This window comes from Carassius auratus, unplaced genomic scaffold, assembly GCF_003368295.1.
Source record: "Carassius auratus strain Wakin unplaced genomic scaffold, ASM336829v1 scaf_tig00011176, whole genome shotgun sequence".
Classification (NCBI taxonomy): domain Eukaryota; kingdom Metazoa; phylum Chordata; class Actinopteri; order Cypriniformes; family Cyprinidae; genus Carassius; species Carassius auratus.
The window spans coordinates 180,864-205,011 of record NW_020524175.1 but is presented as its reverse complement, the minus strand read 5'-3'; the positions used below and the strand labels follow the sequence as shown (position 1 = coordinate 205,011).

Here is a 24,148-nt window from a genome sequence, read left to right as displayed (position 1 = left end):
TACTGTTTTTAACCAGTTGATTATAATGGTATTTGTTAATATTGTAAATTAATGGTTTTTTTCATGTTTTCCTTTGGATTCTAGTTACATTTTTAGTAATTCTATAGACATTTTATCATTATTATTAATTATATTTTTTTAAAACATGTCTAGTTTTTATAAATTTTTATTTTTGTGTTTAGAATTATTAATTTTATTTTAGCACTTCATTCTAAATTAAATGTTGCCTTGGCATATATATATATATATATATATATATATATATATATATATATATATATATATATATATATATATATATATATATACATACATACATAATATATTAGGGGTGTAACGGTTCACAAAATTCACGGTTCGGTTCGATACGATACACTGATGTCACGGTTCGGTTCGATACGTTTTAGATACAGCAAAATGTAAAAACATCTCAACTTTTCAGAATGCTGCAAGCGCACCGCGGGTCATGTGACAAGAACTAACCAATCAGCTTCATCCTTTCCCGTAACAACGTTGAAAGCTCAGCCAAGATGAAGGAACAGCTGATCATAGTTGTATATGGATTGCAATTTTGAAATAAATTTAGTAGCAGAGCTACTGCAAGCGATTTTTAGAGCTGCAGATCCATTTATCCTTCGCTGAAATTTCCACGTCTCATGGAAAGAGCACGTCATTGTTGCTTAGCAAAGACAGATGCCTCATGAGCGCTTCTGCCTGAGCGCTTTGGAAAGAAGGAGAAAGATACGACTAGCGTTTTCCATGCGTTTTTAGGCGCGATATGTGAACGGCCCCTAAGGCGCTCGCTCACTCAGTACGCGCTGAAGGCTCGTTGCAAAATGTCTAATGCATTTAACAGACCAGAAATAGAAGATCCTAAAATAACCAACAGGTCTGGTGTTTGGGTGCTCTTTGGATTCCCTGTAAGCTATAATGGTGATGACAGAATGAATGGTAAATAGTAAGGTCTCATATCCGCGGCTATAACGTAAATGAAGCCTACCAATCGCTGCAGTGATGTCTTTTGCCCTGTTTGAGTCCGTTGGAGTCTGCCTAAGCTGCGGGGATGGTTTGTTGCGTGTATGTTTCTCCTTTTTTTCGTCTTTTCCCAAATACTGACACAATAAGGTGATGTCGGCGTAAATGAGTTGACATGTTTCAAGTATTCCCGCTGGCAGACATCCCAACCTGCAAAAAGTCATTTCAGGGAGGTATCCCGAAGACCCCCCCATCTCCCCCCCCCCCCCAAAAAAGGAAGGAAATACATCTCAGCTGTAGTCACCTTCTCAGTGAGACTTTGCCTATCTGAATGGGATGAACTTCCCTGCACTTAGCCTCCCTAACATGTTATGGTCCCTAAAAGATATAGCATAAAATATTATAGCTATAGGCTTATGTAATTATTCGTTAATTATGTTTAAATATGTAGATTACTTTTACAATTTATATAATCTGCTCATACAATTTATGTAAACTGCTTTTATTTATTTTCCATTGCAACTTTAAACAGGTCTAAAGAGTTTGTTTTTTTCATGTAGCCTTGGCAACTAGCCTGAATAATATGCAGATGAAATGAAACTTGTCAACTCACCTCAACATGCCTTTTGCAATCATTTAACCTCCTATGGGTAATGCTTGAGCAAGACTGTCATTATGTTTTACATATATAAGACAGGGGTATACTTTCGTGTAGTCTGCCGTAAAATGTGTCTTGTACTTTTTTTTTTTTTGGCACTTTCCCTCTGCCATGGTGCTCCTGTTTCTAGAGAGACATAACTGATTAATTTTGTTCGGGAGAAGAGATAAAAGCCCGCCCACACTGACAAATGATTGGTTGATTTGCAGACACAGGCCGATCAGGATGCTCTCTGTCTTACATGCGCTTCGCACACACGCACATTAGCACACACACGCAAGGTCTCTCGCTCCCTCTCCCTCTCTGCCGTGCGCACGCGACACGGTTTGAAACACAGTATCTGTTTCGCATGCGCGCTTTTGCTCGCTCGGTCTAGATTCCGGGAGATTTTAACTAATTTGCGGGTCTCAGGGAGCCGCTTTCAATATGCGGGAGACTCCCGGTACATAATGCGTACCGTGTACCGAACCGAAAGCCTCGTACCGAATGGTTCAATACGAATACGCGTATCGTTACACCCCTATAATATATACATATATATACATACATAAATAATTCCAGACAGTTCACAGCTAGAAACGTGTGTATGGCTTTAGTTCAACTTAATACCCTGATTTTAATAGTCTACAGTGGCTAAAAGATTATAAAATAATAATCAATTGAACAAATTCATTGAAAATGCAGCTTTCTGGTCATTCTGGCCAAGAAGTGTCCATTTACCCGTGCAAAGGCACGTTTGATGACCGTGGGCATCTGCTATCATTTGCAGTAGCTCATCAGCTTCAGTGAGATTCAGCTGTATATCGCATTAGCTGTGCTTGTGTCGTGGCATTCGGTGAGTCTGTGAATGCATTCCTCTTGAGGCTGACAGGTGACCACATTACAGATGAGCTCAAAGAATGACCCGCCTCGCATTTCAAGAGCTAACAGATAGGCTTAACGAATCGTTTCAACCTATTACTGAGGCTACAGCGCAGTGTTTAAGTGCAAACATGCTTCCTCCAGGAATGACAACATTAATGACTGGAGTAGGAGGAAGTGTAATTGTTGTGCCTTGTGGAAAATAGCCTTCAAAGGTGTGATACACACACACACACACACACCTGTGAACAAACAAACAAGCACACACAGTGTAGGAGGCTCTGAGAGCAGTGCTTCAAAGACTGCAGCACCCAGTCTGATGTTTCTGCTTAAAGGCCGATGTGAAAGAAAGCGGAGGCTGCCATCGCCTCGTCCGCTCACCTGCCCGCTGGAGACTGACATCAAACTCTGAATAAAACCAACACATCAGTAGAAGAGTAAAGATTTTTAGTTGAAATCATTGTCCTTGGTGATTCGTAGAATGTGAGTCAATGGCTACCGGCACTTTGAGAGTCAAAAAAGCATATACAGACAACACAAAATTAATCCCTGTGGCTCCTGATGATATATCGAGGTCTTATGAAGCAAAATGATCAGTGTGTGCAAGAAACTGAACATTTTTTACAACGTAATCCAAAGCCTCAGATTCTTTTCAAAAATGCTAATTGATTCTCGTGAATAGTTCATTTCAGTGAACTGATTCAGTGAACTGATTGACCTGTTCGTTTACATAATCATGCAATGACATAACGTATATACTGTTACATTACAGTACCAAATAATGATGTGAAACGTGGATGATTTACATGTCTAAAACATATAAAGTGGATAATCGTGTCTCATTCAACTTAAATGCATCTTCGTTTAAAATAAACGGCTCTTTCTGTATGTGAGCTTTGAGATTCAAAAAACTCTTTTGGTCTTCACTGTTAGTTTATTGATCTGACTGACTCATTATATGAATAAAATCTAGTATCCCAATGACATTACCAACTGACATTGATCAAATGTAACTGCATTTATGTGCAACATTATAAAGTCTGTGTAAACTCATCTTTAATTCATACTAACAAAGTACGAGGTTATCTAAGTGATTCGAATTAGTTTTCATGTTTGTGGAAATTAAATTTTGGAAGATATTTCAAGTTTGAGGCATTTTAGTAGCAACTAAATGAGCAGAACTCTATATTCTGTTGGACTTTCTGAGTCATATCTGTGAATTTGCTTAAACCTGACAAGAAGTGAAGACAATCATAACTGTGTTTCAGTCCCAGAATCGCTAAATTGCCCACGATTCCCATCCCTGGTTCCCCAGGGTCGACTTCATCGTCTAGACACTAGATGTTTGTCTTCTTCTGTAAGTTCTTCAGGCTAAATTAAATGCCAAGGTATTTGTGGCTCTATCAGAACCATGTGAGATTTCAGGAAATCAATAGAACTCTTAAAGCAGCACCATATAGGACTCGGACTAAAGGTCAAACTCGGGTGGCACGTAAAAGTTGGAAGCATGTGGAAAATAACAAATAGTTTGAGATTCCTCCAGGCTGGTGTTTGGATCCGGTCAATACACACTTACAGCAAAGACAAGAAGAGTTTGAATCTCAAAACTCACATGCATAAAGTTTATTTTGGACAAAGAAGCAGTTTGACTTTAAGTTAGTGTTTAAGCGCAGCCGCTTTGTTTACAGTTACATTACATCTGAAAAATACTTTAGATTGTCAAAGGGAGTATTTATATAATGACTTTTAATGTAATTTATTTCATGAAACATCTTTACTTACTGAGAACAACTGAGGGACTTATCACCAGCTATTGCAAAGGGTGAAAAATTTGCTGTTACTCAAAGAAGTAAAACAATGCATTAGTAACAGGGCGTGAAAACTTTTGAACTTTTGATGATTGCCTGCATTTTTCATTCGGGAAAAATTGTGGAAAACCAATGTTGTTAAACATAATATGCAGAGGAAACTTAACTCCACTACAGACCTTTTGCCTTATATACTTTATTAGTATTCCAAAGTTTTGTTGGAAAACTTGTGTAATCTATCAAAATGCATTAGAAATTAAAATGTGTCTTTTGTCATCTGTAGTTAAATGCATTTTTAAAGTAACCTGCCCAACCCTGCAAGTGTGTTAGCACTTAAATAAAAGGGACAAATTAACATTTTTATGGTTTCTCAATGGGTATGTTTACATGGACATCAGTAATCTAATTATTTATCTTATTCGGAATAAGACAATATTGTGATTAAGGTGTTTGCATGAGTTGCTTTTAGAATATTCCTTTCATGTCCGGCATGTTCTGACACTTCGATAATGCAAATAAAATAGCAATATTCTACATGGCTTTACTTCCACTATGACTTTAACTATGACGGATTAATGTAATCAAAAATCTCTGTTTATGTGGTAGATTCTTAATCAGAGTATTGTCTTAAAGGGGGGGTGAAATGCTATTTCATGCATACTGAGTTTTTTACACTGTTAAAGAGTTGGATTCCCATGCTAAACATGGACAAAGTTTCAAAAATTAAGTTGTGCGTTTGAAGGAGTATTTCTGTTCCCAAAATACTCCTTCCGGTTTGTCACAAGTTTCAGAAAGTTTTTTTCGAGTTTGGCTCTGTGTGACGTTAGATGGAGTGGAATTTCCTTATATGGGTCCTGAGGCACTTCTGCCGGAAGAGCGCGCGCTCCCGTATAGCAGAGCACTGAGAGCACAGACATTTCACTGATCAGAGCGAGAGCGTCAAGAAATGTCACAAAAGAAGTGTGTTTTTGGTTGCCAGGGCAAGACAACCCTGCACAGATTACCAAAAAAACAGCATTAAGGGACCAGTGGATGGAGTTTATTTTTACAGAGCATCAACGGAGTTGTGCAAGTGTTTTTGTTTGTTCCCTGCATTTCGAAGATGCTTGTTTTACAAACAAGGCCCAGTTTGACGACGGATTTGCGTATCGTTTATTTCTTAAGGATAATGCAGTCCCAAGGAAAAAGGGTCACGATCGTGTGTTGGAACCGCAGGCGGTGAGTAAAACTGCTTCAAATATCTCTGCCTTCTTGTTAGTGCGTCCGCCTCCCATGCTGGAGACCCGGGTTCGAGCCCCGCTCGGAGCGAGTCGTTGCTGCTGCTGTTCTCGTTCAGTTTCAGCCTCTGGATCTGATTCTGGATCATAAATATACGCTGAATCTGACTGTTAGCCATGGTTTGTTTTGGATGTTTTTTCCTCACGGTAAAGTCACAGCTTCCACATGCTCTCAAAGCAAAAGCTTACTGGCGCTCGTGATTCTTTAGCTCCGCCCACACGTCACGCCTCCAGCCGGTCGTGTTTTTCCGGGAAAAAATTGGTACAGACTATCTTTCTCTTATGAATATAATAAAACTAAAGACTTTTTGGAGTTATGAAGGATGCAGTACTACTCTATAGGTACTCAAGATTAACAGGATATTGAGTGAAAACGAGCATTTCACCCCCCCCCTTTAATCGTGTTAAAATCGGTATATTGTTGTACATGTAAACGTGCTGAATGATTATGTCAAAAGGTCATTTTGATTCTTTTTTTTTTTTCAGAAAATGATTCAGTAAATGAGTCAGATTAATTCTAAATGACTCACATGAGCTTTAATTCAGGAAATTGGACTGCATTGGTCGTGCTGTATGTTTTTGCGACGTGGATCGCTGGCTCTTATCATATCATATACAGACACCTTTTTCAGGTTTTCCAGTTAATCAGTCTCTTGATAGCTTCTAAACATTGTAAGCCCTCGACGGCTGCATTCGAGTCCAAACAACATTATTAGAGCAATAATGAAATTTTGAGACATTTGTTGTGTTTGAATGCCTCCAATCACAGGCCAGATTACGTGCGGTATTTCATTGCACAAACCTGTCGGGATGTCGGAGCAAAGCTCTTTGAATCATGGGATAATTAAGCGAAGCGTTCTCATTCATATGGCAGCTTCTGCTAATTCCCAGACCACCGCTGGCTCTCACAGTGAAGAGCGCTGGGTTTCTCAGAAACGTTGCTCTGTGTTGGTATGATTACGGCTGCCATCAGTCGTTTAAATCATCAGCTGTTAGTCTATCAGCAGGTGTAATCGTTCCTCGCCATGTCACAGATAAACATAGATATGAATACTGTGCACAGGGTCTAATTAGAATGCAAATGTGATTGTGTTTCTCATGATGACCGCTATTAATTTGAGATTTTATCTGCAGGATATAACAGCCATACTTATGAGATCATTGTATATTGAAGCAAAAGAATACAGCCACTAGAAACACAGATTAAATCTATTTAATTTTGTATTACATGAAAACCATGCGTTTTTTATCAAAAAAATTTTTTTTAATTTGTACAAAAATAATAACAAATAACAAATAAATATATACAAAATACAAATAAGTTTTATATATATATATATATATATATATATATATATATATATATATATATATATGTGTGTGTGTGTGTGTGTGTGTGTGTGTGTGTGTGTGTGTGTACACATAATTTTATATAATTAACATTTTAATTGCATTTAATTAACATTTTATCTATTTAATTTACAAATGTATATATTTAATGATTTAATATATAAACTGTAAAAATATATGTTTTTGAGGTATATAAACTATATGAATATGTCTCAAAGCAAAATGAAATACACTATATATATATATATATATATATATATATATATATATATATATATAATTTTCATAATTTAATGTTTAATTAGATTTCATATATTTAATTACAAATGTATATATATTTTTATATAAAATGATATTTTTTATATTTGTCATTTGTAATTTATATAATTAAAAAATGATTAAAATATAGAGTGCGTAATGTACAAAATATGTGTATAATTATAACATATATAATTTAATATCTAATTTGTTTTAATGAATTAATAGAATTTCTCTGTAAGTTCTATATATATAGAGAGATATAGTTTAATTAAAGTTAATTAAATCTTATATTTTTGTATTTTTAATTTCTTTATTATCTTATTCTGTTCTTTTTTTCTATTTTTCAATATGGATTAGTTTTTATTTTTTTGCGTTTTTTGAATGATTTTCTGCTGTTGTGTATTTCATGTTGCGCTGCATGAAAGCTGCATTTAATCGCATGGCTAAATTATAATAACTATAATTGACTGTTTGTCATATTTGGCTTTCAACATGCAGATTAAACAGTCTGGCATTTAGATCTGCAATCAGTGTGAAAAAAGAGCAAATTAGATCCGTATGAAATTCTAATTATAATCCTTTCAGATGAACTAAGCAGATGCAATTAACCAAAAAAAGAAGGTATTGAGCTTCATATCCTTTTGTTACCTTTCTCTCTTTGGCTGGAGTGCAGGAAAAAGCAGGCAGGTGGCAGCTCTCCAGATCGGTTTGTGTTGCAGTCGCTTCATCAAAAGCTCAACAATCAACGTAATAAAAGTTGCTACTTTCATCAGACATTTCTGCTGATCCTGTCCCGCTCTAAACTAGCCTTTGTCCCTTGGCTCTTGCAGGTGCGAAAGCGGTAAATAATAGATGAGATTCTGGCCAGTTCATTACATGGACATTGGCTCTTCTTCAGCGTTTGCTGAACTTGTTTAAGGATGACTTTCAGCTTTCTTTAATCATATTAGTCAGTAATACATTTCCTTCATTTTTCATTTTGATTGGATGTGAAGTACAGATCAAATATTACACACTTGATACAGTTTAAAAATCTGGGATTTTTTTATTACCTTTAAAAGCATTTATTTGATCATAATTAATAACAATAAAAACAGAACAATTTTGGAATTTTATTACAATTTAAAAGATCAGTTTTTAAAATGTAATTTATTTCTGTGATGTGTCTTCAGCGTCACATGATCTTCAGAAATCCGAATAATATGATGATTTACTGCTCAAGAAACATTTCTGATTATTATCAATGTTGAAAACAGTTGTGCTGCTCAATATTTTTGTAGAAACTCTGAAACATTTTATTTTTTGATGACAAGAAAGTTCAAAAGAACAGCATTTATTTGAAATAAGAATATATTGTAACATTATAAATGTCACTTTCGATCAATAATATGAATACAATTCATATAATATTATATAATTACTTTATATTACTATTATTAATGTTACTGACCCCAAATTTTAAAACCTAAATAGCGGAGATTCTGGAAGAAAATCAAGAAGAAATTCTGGAAGAAATTCTGGAAAACCATCTTCGTGGTTTGATGTAGGTCACTGTAGATAAAGCATTGCAGTCATTATTTAGTCTGTTTCTTGCAGACTGAATGTTGCTGGTGGTTTCAGGTGTTATAATAAGCTGAAACGGTGATTTAAATGTGTCAGAGCGCCCTCATCAACGCCCCCTGATTAACCCTAATCACTTTGTTCATTTGGAGGAATCGTTTGGTCCTCTCCGGTCAGAAAAAAGGCGGTGAACGTACAACTTTTGCTTTATTCATTGTGACAGCTGAGCAGAGATGCAGCTTATTCAGTACGAGACGATTACTCTTTAATGAGGGCCGTATAAGAAGATGTTAGGATGGGTAATTCAGTTTTAATGGAAACGGAGGAAAACGTAAGAATTTACTTGCGTGAAATTGACAGCGATGGCGATAGCAGAACAATGCTTGTGGTGTTTGACCAATCGGACATAACCTTAGGTTTATTTATTTTATTTATTTCATTAGTGATAAAACATGTATATATATATATATATATATATATATATATATATATATATATATATATATGAGTATGTTTGTATGTTTATATATATATATATATATATATATATATTTTTTTTTTTTTTTTATTCTAATTATGGAAAAATGACTTTATATATTTTACATATATTAAATGAAGTTAAGAAAAGAAAATATGTCTATACATATTAATATACATTATTATAATGTACATATATTTACATATAGATTTTTTGTAATTTAATATCTCATCTAATACGTCATTTATTTGAAATGTTTTATATATTATTTTTACTTAAAGATAGACGGACAGATGGATGGATTTTTTTACATTTTTTTGTTAAACTAAAGATTACCTCTTTTAGGACAGTATCGTTTTTGAATAAAATGTATTCCTCTTACATTTTCTTCCTGGAAATACACCTGCTCCACATTTTCACCAAACAAATGCAGTGAGAGTGTCGTCTCCAGTATAAGTTAAACAGACACTTTTCCCTTGTATTCTTGCGAGATGTGCCGGCTTTGTTTCTTTCTTGTTTTTTTTTCCTAAAGCTTGGATCCTGCAGCTCAGGGCTTTAGAAAGCTTTTAGAGAAACGCTCTGCAATCGATCAAACACACTGCTGTCCCTGCTCCATGATATTAGGACCGGAGCTGCTTTCTGGACGCTGGTTTGAATTCTCCACACAGGCTTTGTGTCGTTACAGAGCTTCTTCCGGCTGTCCGCCCCTGCGCTTGGCTCTCAGTAATGAGCACAGGTCAAGCGTCGACTCTTTCTATCTCAGTGGCCATGTCAGTGTCTTCTTAGCTTGGCTTCTTGCAGCCGCTGCCCTAAATACTAAAATAGGCTAGTTATGCTGCTCTGAGGCTAACCGGCTCGGATAGAAATAGGTTTGTTTTGTTTTAGTGAACACAGTATGACAGTATCACCCATGATTCAACAGGACTGAACAACATCTCTAACCAAACCTCCATCTGCCGTTTTGTTTGAACTCATAGAAAAGAGATTCACAGTTGAGATTGTTTTTCTGAGACAAGTGTCTCCTGTTTCTCAGATGCTTCTCCTATAAGAAAAAGGCCTTGAGTGTCTGGGTTTCAGTGGAGATCTATACAATGCTACATTTAAAGCTGCAGTCCGTAACTTTTGACGGTTAATAAACAGAACTTCGTGCGTCTTGCTGAAAAACAATGTCGCCAAATTTTCTCTCTATGTCTACAACAAATCACTTTTCACTATTCACGTAACAACGTGCAGAAAGATGGAAACTTATCTCTAAAGATTCACAGCGGTTTATTATAATAGTGTTCTCATTAAAATGTTATGTATATGACAGTCCCAGTCATAGTTATTAATATTCTTCAGTGTTGTTTGTCATTATGGAAAGAGAAACTTAAATCTAATAGGGGTAGTTGGATTTATTCATGCACTTTAAAAAAATATTTATTTAAAGCTTCTTTCTTTTCAGATTCTTATTTTTATTATTATTATCATAATAGGTTGGATATTAATTATTGGTAGAAAAAAACGGTAGTTCTGTGTGAAATCAGACATTTGAGCATCTCCATATATCCAAAAATGGCATGATCATAAGACTTCAGTGAATATTTTCTGTTAATTGGGAGTTGAATCAGGCTCCTCCTATCAAAGAATCAAAATCTTCATCTACTCTGGGTTACCCCTACAATATAGAGTAATTTTTGGTTTAGTTTATTTATTATTTACATATATATGTAATTAATAAAGGTGTTGATGTATATAATTATATTCAAGATATTACAAGAAGATGTGTGCTATATATATATATATATATTTTTTTTTTTATTATTATTAAATTATTGTGTCTATATCTATTTATTCTGTGGAATTTTAGCAAAAACATCTTAAACAGTGTTGATACTTGAGTGAAACTAGTCTTGGCTATAGACCCCGTCGTGCTGTAGAATATCCTCATCTTGGGTCAGGGCAGCTGGATTTGGGTTCTCCGGGCTCCACCTGTCTGATGTCTCCATCCATCTGTTTCCGACGCTTCGGCCACATTCAGCACGTTCACTTCCTGTGCTCCCAATGCACCGCGGCTCCCGTCCCGAGCAGGTGTGGCTCTCGCCTGGCTCTCTCAGAGCGGCCGTCGGCTGCTTCATCATGATTTACGAGGGACAGGTAGTGTTTATGATGCCTGATCTGATTTGGTCTGCGCTGCAGAGGTATACAGATCCACATCTGCAGCGTGAGACGCATCACTACAGATCTCCAGCCAATGCAGCTCCTTAAGTGAGATTTGACTGGATTTTCAAGCTAATTTGTGTCAGTATTTATGGCCGGCTGTGGGTAAAATGGACTCTGCTGTGATGGACTCAGAATATCAATGCATTCACTGTAGCTGCCGGTTTCTCTGTGCAAAACTTTACTTGTTGTTTTAAGTCTGTGTGAGTTCTCTGGAGCACAGAAGTATGGTCGTATGATTTCTCTAATGTGGAAAACAGGGATGGAATCACAGAATTTTCTGTATAAAGTGGAATGTCACGGAATTGGTCATATTTTGTCAATACACGTCCTATGGCTAAATAGACTAGTGTCTGTGAATATTAAACTACAAAGTGACTTATAATATGAATCCTGCATGTGTGTCTGTGTTTATGAATGGTTTTAGTGTCTCACTAAATAAGGACATTAATACATGAACGACATCTCCAAAACTGCAGTTTCATTTTAGAAAAACTATCGTCATATCATATATATATATACACAAACACAAACAACAGGTGCATCTCAATAAATTAGTTCATTTATTTCAGTAATTCAACTCAAATTGTGAAACTTGGGTATTAAATAAATTCAATACTCACAGACTGAAGTAGTTTAAGTCTTTGGTTCTTTTAATTGTGATGATTTTGGCTCACATCTAACAAAAATGCAGCAAATTAAAATACTTCATAAGACCAATAATAATAATAAAAAAAAAACATTTTAAGTTAATTGCTGGCTTTCTGGTAAGTATGTTCATTTACTGTACATGTACTCAATACTTGGTAGGGGCTCCTTTTGCTTTAATTACTGCCTCAGTTCAGTCTGTAATGGAGGTGATCAGTTTGTGGCACTGCTGAGGTGGTCTGGAAATCCAGGTTTCTTTGACAGTGGCCTTCAGCTCATCTGCATTGTTTGGTCTCTTGTTTCTCACCTTCCTCTTGACAATAGCCCACAGATTCTCTCTGGTGATTTCGCTGGCCAGTCAAGCACACCAACACCACGGTCATTTAACCAACTTTTAATGCTTTTGGCAGTGTGGGCAGTTGCCAAATCCTGCTGGAAAATGAAATCAGCATCTTCAAAAATGAACTTTTCCATGACATTCTAATTTATTGAGATGCAGCTGTATTTGTTTGTGCACTAGTTTGTGCACTTCACAATAACTGCCTATGTAGTGCTTTGCATATCAGCCACTTACAAGGGTTCAGTTTCAGTTTGGATTCTCCCTATAAAGGCACCTTTTTTTTTTCTCCTAACCGGTGCTAAAGCAGCGGATCAGTTATGAATAGCGCGTGATGCAATCCATGCAGCGTGGCCCGTGATGCAGAGTAAGAAGCCTTGGTTTGTGTGCTGTGTCCCGCAGGTGCTGGAGGCTGGTCCCCGCTGGACTCTAATAAGTACCAGTGGCTGGAAATCAAGCTGGAGCAGCGGACGGAGATCACAGCCATCGCCACCCAGGGCCGATACGGCAGCTCTGATTGGCTCACACGCTACCTCCTCATGTTCAGTGACACGGGCCATAACTGGAGGCCGTACCGACAGGAGGATAGCATCGGGGTAAGGCTTGAATTCTTCACCTGAAACATGCTCTGACGAGATAAAACGCTAAGCATGCTGCTTGTCTGTGCAGAAGTCGTCATCTCACTGAGAAACTCGTATGTTGTTTACTGGCTCCGTGCATCTCTGTGATCCTCTGTTCTGTAGATATGACTCTCCAAATTTGTAAAATTTGTTTAACTGGTTTTGGTGATTGTTCAGATGTGTTTTGGCCTGAACAGCTACCGGGTAGATATTACATTTTTCCTGTTTTATAATAGAAATACTTAATATTTTAATCAATATTATATTATATTATATTATATTATATTATATTATATTATATTATATTATATTATATTATATTATATTATATTATATTATTGTAAATCTCCTTCTTCATTGTACAATCTTAAAACAGATATATTTAAAAACAGATTTAATCTTTATCAACCTCTTTATGATATTTTGTCATTTAATTTATTATATAATGTTTTTAAATAAATGTTATATTAAGTAATAAATTGCATATTTTTAAAAAAAAAATTATTTTTAAAAATTTTATTTTATAATATAATATAATATAATATATAATATTTAATATTTATAATTTATGCATTTATTATTTGATTTATTTATAAATTTAATATACATTTTTAATTATAAATATAACTTTCCTCATTCAATGTGCAAATATTTTATTTAAATTTTTTAATATAATTAATTTGTAATAATTTTATATTTAGTATTTATGGTTTATTTACATGTATTAATAATTTATCTGATTTATTTAGATATTCATTATAAATGTAAAATTGTAAATATAACTTTCCTCATTCAATGTGCAATCTTAAATACTTTATAACTTGGTTTCAAATTAAATGTCTTTTTAATGATTGTATATTTAATATTTAGAATTTGTTTTCAATTATTTATTCATTTATTCAACAATTGTTTTTGAACATCTGAATATAATTGTCATTCTTCAGTGTGTAAAGTTAAATCAGATTCAGAAGCACAGATCTCAGGCTCTCCAGTGAGTTCAACATTAGATAAATGTGTTATTGAAATGAGTTTGTGAGTGTGTGAGAGGGTTTATTTAGTTTTGACACTCAGAGAATATCTGCTTATTGAGTTTCACATCTTTTGTCGTCTTCACGTTTGGATGTCGAAATGCTCTGCAATCTGTTCTGTGAGGTTTGCACTCAAGATTTATTGATTCATCTAACTACTTTTGATTCAAGATGTGGATTTAGGCTACATTTGACGACCAAACTCAGTGACAAAAACAAGTTTTGTGTTTTTTTTTCAAAAAGTGTTTTTTTTTCTTCTTTACTTCTTTATTTTTTTGTATGCATTAGAGGCTAGCTTCTGTTCACCAAGGTTGCATTTATTTGATCAAAAAAACCTTACAAATAATTAAAAAAAATGTTCCCTTTGTCCAAATGGTATGAAACCTTCTACGGCTCTCAACACTTTCTAGATCTACAAAAACAAAACAAAAATAAATTGGAATGATATCTGTTTTTATGTTAGCGTGACAAAATTTGTGACACTCTGGGTTTTCGCAATCAAAATATCATCAAAATCAGAAACAACGCAGAACAAATCGACAGAAATGGCACAAATAAAGTGGCACACTTCCACCAATGCAAAAAACATCCACAATGCTAAATTATATTGCTCACAACACACGTACACACACACACACGTACACACACACACACACACATAGAGGAATACATTTTTGAGACTATAGAAACTGTTCTCTTATCATTTGTCAAATAAAATCATCCAAAATGCAGAACCAACACAAATATAAAGTGGTGACACTGACACCAACAATTTGTACACACACACACACATACACATATACACAATTGTGAGAATATAAAAAAACTGCTCTCTTATAATTATTTTAAAAAAATCATGCAAATTGCAGAACCACCAAAGAGGGAGAGAGAGAGTGAGTGAGAGAGAGATGACAGGATGAGACAAAACAATTTAGCATGCACACACACACAAACCTGCTCCAACCCCCGTCTACAGAAGTCCAGCGGTTTACCATGCTTACTGCCTGCAATGCATTGTAATGTAACATTATTGAAAAACGGAAAAAATTGCTAAACTTTGACAAAAAATATTTTATTTTTGTTATAATTGTGATTTTATAATATTTAGATATGAATCCAACTGAATCCAACTTGTGAAAAGACATCTTTCAGGTAGTCAAATAGCATATAGTGGAGCTCTATGTATCGGGACATGTATCGGGAAGGGCTCCACCGCTAACCTTAAAGTGGGGGTGAAATGCTATTTCATGCATACTGAGTTTTTTACACTGTTAAAGAGTTGGATTCCCATGTGTGGCAGATTAGTCAGATCCTCCCTGTAGTGACGTCATGTTATTGGTAGCCTATCTTCCCGCAGGGAGGTGTGTATAAATGGCTGTTTGGTGCGGGCCGGATGTGCGTCATCTGTTCTGTGCCTGCGCTCTTCCTGTTTACTGGCATTCAACAGAGGTCTGTGGTTAAAACACAGCCGTTTGGGCATTTTAACACCGCTTGTGTCATTTTGTGGGGCTTTGCGTACACTGGAGAGTCTATTGTAAACAACCGTTACGTGCGGTCTGGCTCGTTACACTGCCTAGTCCCAGGTACGTAAGATTTAGTATATTGCCAGAGGTTTTAGGTGATGTGGTGTGGGGGTCAGCTATGTTTATCTTTACCGCAGCATTCCCGTGTGTTTACCGTTTGAGTGGGGACATCCAATATATGCTGTTTGGCATCTACTTCATTTCTATCCCGTGGATACTGACGTCAGCTCTGCTTTCTGGTGTGGCGAACGGCTGCGTTATTTGGTATGTGTGTTTATATTTCCGATTGCTGTTCATAAACTAATAACTAGTTTACTAATCGCCTTATTATCTGTTAGGGGCTAAGACTGTGCGTGCTGCATTTCCCTACTACATATAGAAGCACGCTGCTGTTTTGTTCCTGCTGGATTTGCTTTCGTTTCTTTTCTGTATATTTTTGCTGTGTGTTTTCATCATTTTGTCCTGGGTGATTTAGCGCGGCCCGATTTTGGAGTTGTTGGTTAAAACCTGCTCCTACTGTGACTGTATTTTAAAGATCTTTTTCTCGTACGTTGGGAAATAACGAGTTCAAGGGCCGCGCTCATTCAGATATTTATTTCTTCATTTTCCCTTTGTGGTGTTTCTCATTTTGGACTGGTTCAGAATGCTGAGATTTTCTCTTGGACATTGTTGTCTTTAAATTTATTTTCATTTTCCTTTTGTGTTATTATCTAGCTGTTTAAGCTAGAATTTATTTCTTTTCTTTATGTTGGAAGGGTTTCTTTTGCTCCCCTGCATTTAATAAGTTTTTTATTGATTAATTTCTATTGCTTTGATTTATTTTGTTTTGTATTACAATTACAGGAGCTGTGTGTCCGACGGCAGTGAGGCTTTCCTTCACCGTGTGCTGTGTTATGCTGTGTGAGCACCACTGATAAAATCACGGGTATTGGAGTGAGTGTGGGTGTGTGTGTGTGCACTTAGTGTGATTCTCCTCTTTTGCTCCCTCTCTTAGCCCATTTGATGCCAATAGGCTACAGCTCCGAAGTAAATGTGAATCCTTATTGTGGATTGTGATTTCCAGCTTAGTAATTGGCTGGGTGACTATTATTCCTGCATTTTAAACTTTTGTACTAATAAACAAACTCTATTTTGCTACCCACGTCTCTTGCTCATTTTATTCAGTGGAATGAACCTGGGTTCCTTATAACATTTTAAGTGAACTGTGATTCCCTGGTATAGTCCCAGGGTGGCGTAGTCTATTGTATATCTCCTGAGTGTTGAATATTGCTGCAAAAAGACCACTTTGCCACACATGCTAAACATGGACAAAGTTAAAAAAATTAAGTTGTACGTTTGAAGGAGTATTTCTGTTCCCAAAATACTCCTTCCGGTTTGTCACAAGTTTCGGAAAGTTTTTTTCGAGTATGGCTCTTTGTTAGATGGAGCGGAATTTCCTTATATGTGTCCTGAGGCACTTCTGCCGGAAGAGCGCACGCTCCCGTATAGCAGAGCACTGAGAACACAACAGACTTCACTGATCAGAGGCTCAGAGCGTCACGAAAAGTCACAAAAGAAGTGTGTTTTTGGTTGCCAGGGCAAGACAACCCTGCACAGATTACCAAAAAAAACCAGCATCAAGGGACCAGTGGATGGAGTTTATTTTTACAGAGCATCAACGGAGTTGTGCAAGTGTTTTTGTTTCTTCCCTGCATTTTCGAAGATGCTTGTTTTACAAACAAGGCCCAGTTTGACGACGGATTTGCGTATCGTTTATTTCTTAAGGATGATGCAATCCCAACGAAAAAGGGTCACGATTGTGTGTTGGAACCGCATGCGGTGAGTAAAACTGCTTCAAATATCTCTGCCTCCTTGTTAGTGCGTCCCCTCCCATGCTGGAGACCCAGGTTCGAGCCCCGCTCGGAGCGAGTCGTAGCTGCTGATGCTCTCGTTCAGTTTCAGCCTCTGGATCTGATTCTGGATCATAAATATACGCTGAATCTGACTGTAAGCCATGGTTTGTTTTGGTTGGTTTTTCCCTCACGGTAATGTCACAGTTTCCACATGCTCTCAACGCAAAAGCCTACTGGCGCTCGTGATTCTTTAGCTCCGCCCACACGTCACGCCTCCAGCCGGTCGTGTTTTTCCGGGAAAAATCGGTACAGACTATCTTTCTCTTATGAATATAATAAAACTAAAGACTTTTTTGAGTTATGAAGGATGCAGTACTACTCTATAGGTACTCAAGATTGAGTGAAAACGAGCATTTCACCCTCCTTTAAGGGCTAAAATAAACTTTTTAAGATTAACCTTAATAATTACAGTATATAGTTGCACGTAATTATCAGAATTCTGTGCTGTTTTCTCCTGCAGTCGGGGGGGGCCATATTTATGTCTGTATCCATCATCAGTCTGCAGTGAGAAACGCTAGTCACGATTCCGTCTGTCACGAGAAGCGTTTAGAGTTGAAGACACAAGCGCCTGTGTTTTATTCTCCTGTGAGAGCCAGAGCTTGTCGCTCCAGACGCTGGAGGATTTGCACCTTGTCTCTTGATATATTTCACAGGCCACTTTAGAGCAAATGAGATGCGCCTCCTCAGCAGGAAACAGAGCAATTTGTAGGGTTTAACGCTGCACTCCAGCAGACGGATGATGCCTTCTAACACACTGAGAGCACTACTCACCTCCCAATTACTCCGTGCACACAAACTCCAAATTGTAGACATCTCTGGCAGATATAAGGACAAAATGAACGCTCCTCTCTGCAAAATAATCCAGAATGACTCTACTTGTTGCCTCCGTTTGCCTCTTATAATGGCCGGCAGGACCTTGATTATGAAAGCAGACTGAGGTGATGTTCTGTTGTTCACTGGTTTCCCAAATTGGCCAAGCTAGTGTTTCACTGGTTTAGGTGGTTATTCAGCTTGTGTCTCAGCCTAAACAGCTGACTTCTGACAACTGTCCTCTTCAGGGTAACGTTAGTCTGTTTTTCTAGCGCTCCTGACAGACAGCGATCGTGAAGTAGAAGAGAAAGTGAAACCCGTCTCACTTTAAACTCGTTTTTTCAAAATTCCATTCCGGAAAATCATAGCAATCTGCCAACTTCACATATCTATAACTTTTGTAACGTTCAAGCTATGGACAAAATGAAACCAGTTCACTTGAGCTTTCACGTGGTATCAAAACCTAAATAAGGTCAAATTTCACCATGTGTTGGGTTTTCCTAGATCGCATCACATATGTTCCATTCAGAGTGCATTGAAGTGTGCGAGACGTGGATTTAAATTGTATTATACTACGAGGCCGTTGAATGCTTGAATCTGATTGGCTGACAAATATTCTAAGGTGTGCAATTACTTTCTATTATATTCTATTATATTTTTATCAGTTAGCCTATATAGTGTTGCATCTTAAAAGGCTACACATGACATTATAACAACGCTGTTTAGAGACGCAAAGAGGTAAGTTAGTTAGAGGTAAGTGTCTCTGTCTCTCTCGCTCTTTTCCTAATAACTTTATTAAGTAAATGCATTATAATGCTATCAACTTCTCAAGCCTCCATTACCAGCTTTAAAATTAAGTTTTGGTACTAGCAAAAGAGGCACTGGATGAGATGCGGGAGAAATAGTCCTACTCACAATAACGATTTAAGGACAAAAACTGGACGAATCCTTTTAAATATAATATCTGATCGATGTCTTGAGGTGTGGTAACCGTAGTATAAGCGGAATAATTGACTCCGGGCCGTTGAATTATTAGAAAAATAATGCACACTCGACCATTTACAGAGGTATATGACAACATCTTCACACACGTACAAGTGTGACATCATATTATGATGTCACACTTGTACGTGTGTGAAGATGTTGCGCAATGCAAATCCGTTAAGAAATGTTCCGAAGGGAATAAACTTCAACAGATTTCCCTTGCTCAGGGAGTAGGGAACAATGAACACTGTATAGGTACAATGTCAATGGGAACACAGTTCATGCATGTCGTACTATGCCGTCTGACAAACTATTTTGTAAAGATTTTATTTTGTTTTGGCAAGTATATAATTATTGTACCCAGATAAAAATGTTGGACTAGTTATTTCAAGTTATTCCTGTTATACATACATATATATATGCATACATATATAAATATACGTACATATAGCATTGATTTCAACGCTAATTAAAAGTTGCTTTAGGATGTATAATAATAAATATAATAATAAATATATTTTATTGATTTGTTTGTCCAGTTTACGTGCTTACGGAGCCCCGCACACGACATGCAAAAAAACAATAATAATAAACTTGTCAGGATCCTGCCCTGACAGTCTTGTCTGTACTGTCTTTGTTCAATGTGTCTTTGTTTATTTTGTGCCTGAGCACATGGTTGTGTCTCTTGTGTCTACCACGTGCTCCTCTTGTCCCACCTCCTTGTTTTCCCTGGTCACGCCCTCTTGTTTAGTCCCCATTAGTCAGAGTGTTGTCACCTGTTTCTCATGTCTCTGTATGCTCTTATTGTGATCATTTCCCTCATGTGTTTGCCGGTTCGTTTTTTGTGTGAGTTAGTGTCTGCTTAGCGTGCTAGCTGTTCTAAACCAATAGCGATTTTTCCCTTGTCAGTTTAAGTCTGGTATTTGTTAGTTTAAGTTTATCTTGTCACTGTTTATTCTAGTCTAGTTTAAGTGTTTCTTTTTGGTTGGATCTCACTTTTAATTTGACTTGAGTTTGACTTGTCCCTTAAAGTATTTATTTTCCCCTTTTGAGTTATTTTCTTGGTTAGTCTTTCCAGTTTTTTCTAGAACTTTATTTTGTATTTGTTTCTTTACCTTTTTAGTTTACTTTGGTTATTCCCCTAGTTTATCTTGTTTCTAGGTCATAGCAGCCTTGTCTGATTTTTGCCCTTGTAGTATTATTATTATTATTATTATTATTATTGTTGTTGTTGTTCTCATGTTGTCTTAAGTCTTGTCTAGTGTTTTGTGAGTTCTGTCTGTTCCTGTCTTGCCTGCTGCCTTCTCCCTGGCTACTGGGTCTCCCCGCCTGGAGATCTGACGTGTGGCTTTACCTCTATAGTCAAGTGCCCTTGGTTCCTGGTGTTGTGGTCTGGTCCCTTGCACAGCCTCCTCAACAGTCCTGCACTCAGTTATCACCCAGAGCCCCCCTCGGCGGTCATCCCCCCCCATCTGCCTGCTCCACTGTCTACCCATCTACCCAATCCTACTGTCTGGACAGTTCAAGCCACTCCCTCCTGTCGTGCTTTGTCTTGTCAATAAACGTTCCTTGTTCACTCTGCATCTGGGTCCTCTCCCTCAGTAACCCTGACAAAACTGTGCGCATGATTTACTAATTCGTTCCCTCAATTTACTAAATGGCACACGATTACTATTACGTTCGCTCGATTTGCTAAATCGTGCGCACGATTTAGCAAATCGAGGGAACGAATTAGTAAATCGTGCACATGATTTATAAATCGAGTGAATGCAATAGTAAATCGAGGGAACGCTATAGTAATCGTGTGCATGTTTTAGTACATTGAGGGAACTAATTAGTTAATCGTGCACACGATTAAACCTTATATTTTTTTCCGTGTGTCATGTGCCGGGGCTCCGTATGTGCTAAATATATGCTGTGATTTTTATTATTTTTATTTATTTATTTTTTTGTTTGTTTACACAATAAGAAACACATAATCCTAAGCTTTCATAGCAATCCTTCGTCCGGTCCTAGTCCAGCCTAAACATCCAGTTTTAGTTGTGCGATGAGTGTTTTGTCCAGTGGGTTAGTGCTGTATTGATTTCCTTTAATACAGTGATGTGATGGAGAGAAGCACTGACCCGTGCTCATGTCCGATCGCTCTGGTCTCCACAGGGTCTCAGCTCGTATTATGTTGAATGTGAGATATAGACGGGTCTCTTCACCTGCCGCCCAAGTACAGGATCAACTATCTGCATCTTTATGATCGAATGGGAGACTGAAGCGATGCAGGAGCGCATTAGTGCATCAGGTCAAACCACACACATGTAACTCTGGTGTTCTTCTCGTTCAAGGCTTTCTCTGGGAACTCGAACGCTGACAGTGTGGTGATGTATAAACTCCAGCAGCCCGTCATCGCTCAGTACATCCGGATACAGCCGCTCCACTGGAACCCAAACGGCAGGATCGGCCTGAGACTCGAGGCCTACGGCTGCCAATACAGTACGAGTTCAACACTGACATACCACTGGACAGAAGATAATTCAATATACATTTACATTTAATCATTTAGCAGATGCTTTTATCTAAAGCGATTTACAAATGAGAACAATAGAAGCAATCAGATCAACAAGAGAACAACAACAGTGTACAAGTGCCATGACAAGTCTAAGTTAGTCTAGTACAGAACACACAGCCAGTTTGTTTGTTTTTTTTTTAAACCTTGTGTTTATTTATTTAAATGTGATTCAAAAGCTTTCATATTATGGAGTTGGTTATTTATTTAAAAATTATTTAAATATTTAAATATAAAATAAAATAAATTTTTTTGTAACACTTTATTATTTATTCATTCATTCATTTAAATATAAATTAGAATGCTATGTTTTTTTATTTGTGTATTTGTTTAATTTAAAATCTTTAGTTGTGAAATTAAATCTGGTTTATTATTTATTTTTCATTCAATCATATGTTAATTTTTTTTATTTTGACAAAATGGTATTTTAATGATTTGAATATTTGTTAAATTTTATTTATGTTGTGAGTTTATTTAAATATTATTTTAAAAATGTTTATTTTAACAGTTAAACTATTTTACTATATTTCATTCTTTCGTTTTTCCATTTATATATCTATTAATTTGATTCATTTTAAATATGTTTTTAAAAAATGTGTTTATGTAAATTTTAAATAAAATAAAAGCCTATATATCCTGAAATGTTTATTTTTTAATTAATTTATGTATATTTATACTAATAAATGGATTTGTTAAAATAGGATTTAATCTTTTAAGTTATGAATCAATGTAATATAATTACTTATTTACTTATTAAATTTGATTTAAAAATATTTTAAGTTATGAATTGTATTTAAATATTATTTCAAAGATTTTGTTATGAAAAAACTGTACTATTACTACTACTAATAATAATCATAATAGTAATTAAATTCTGCAAATTATGAATATGTATTTATTTATGTATGATTACAATTTTTAGTTGTGAACGAATGTTTAGTTTAACTTCCTGAAGAGTAAAACACTGTGGCACTCTCAAAACATTCATCAACTGTCTCAACCAATGGAGTGAGTTTAGAGGCGGGGCTATGTGATAATGTACTCTTGTTTATGCAGCCAATAGAAGAAGTGTTTGGCAAATGTGTGACTCATTATTTTTGGATTTCAGTTTGGTACTGTTTACCTGTAATCAATGCTTTCATTTTAGTTTTGTGATTACAACCCCCAGATCAGCCTGTGCTCTATAATATGACAATTTCAATCTCCAGACACCACGTTATATGTTAAAATTTGAGAGCAGAGCAGTGTGTTTGAGACTTACTGCAGCCCAGCGCTCTGGCTGATGTATGGCTGGTCTCTCAGAGGTCCTGTGGATGAGATATGTTTGTATGTCGCTGGAGTCACACAGGGTAAACCGCAGGGCAAAAGCTCCAGTCAACATACTACAGTGTTTATTTGCCTCAAGTGCATTAACAACATTTGGATTGTTTCCATGTTGATACTGTAAATACAGCAGATCATTAGAGACGGAGTGTTTTCTCTTCATTCATACAGATGAATAATTTATTACTGGGATCTGCAGGTTGTGTCCAGTGTCAGGCGTTTGCATCATCTCTCTTGACCTCAGGTTTAAACCTTCTCTGTTTAATTTAGTGAAGCTACTGTACCTGAATACATCAGGAGTGTCAATAGAGCTGCACAAACACTGTGTGCAACACCAATTATAAAGCACAGAGTCAAATACTTAAGAGTCAGGGGTTTGTTGACATGTCAGTCCACGCAAACAAACAGATCATTGTTTTGAAAGGGTCTCAGAGTCACAGTGTTTCACTCTTCAGGCAGTTACATCACACACAGCATCTTTATTTATTCATTTCGTTTGTTTGTTTGTTTAACTTTCTCTATTGTGCTTTATATATTTATTTGATATATTTTATTATTTATAGTTCATTCATTTATTATAGTCCCTTATTTGTTGTTCATTCATCTAAATATCTGTGTTGTTTTAGTTTATTATTATTATTTTAATTGTAGATTGTTTTATATATGTGTGTGTGTGTGTGTGTGTGTGTACTTATTTTTTGAGTTTATTATTATTTTCTTCTTATTATTATTCATCTAATTTATAATATATTTACTAAATATAGTTCATTGTTTAATTTCCACTGTATTTGATAATTGTTTATCGTTTGTTTGTTTATTGATATTTCCAGTGTATTTGATATTTGTTATTCACTGAATTATGTAATTGTTTATTTAAGGTTATTAATTTATTGATGTATTACTGTTATTTATTTATTTTAGCTCATTAGTATTATCTATTATTGTTCATTATTAAATAATGAATTATTTTATTTATTTTGAGTTAATTTCATTATTTAT

At 36.0% G+C, this 24,148-nt stretch overlaps 1 protein-coding gene across 1 annotated transcript in view; it reads left to right on the top strand.

Moving 5' to 3' along the window:
* Positions 1-24,148, top strand: part of cntnap3 (contactin associated protein family member 3) — a 108,857-nt gene that overhangs the window by 21,116 nt on the left and 63,593 nt on the right. Inside the window, exons 3-4 of the mRNA XM_026245851.1 lie at positions 12,815-13,008; positions 21,606-21,753. Of these exons, the coding sequence (XP_026101636.1) occupies positions 12,815-13,008; positions 21,606-21,753 (342 nt within the window). The remainder of the gene's footprint in view (positions 1-12,814; positions 13,009-21,605; positions 21,754-24,148) is intronic.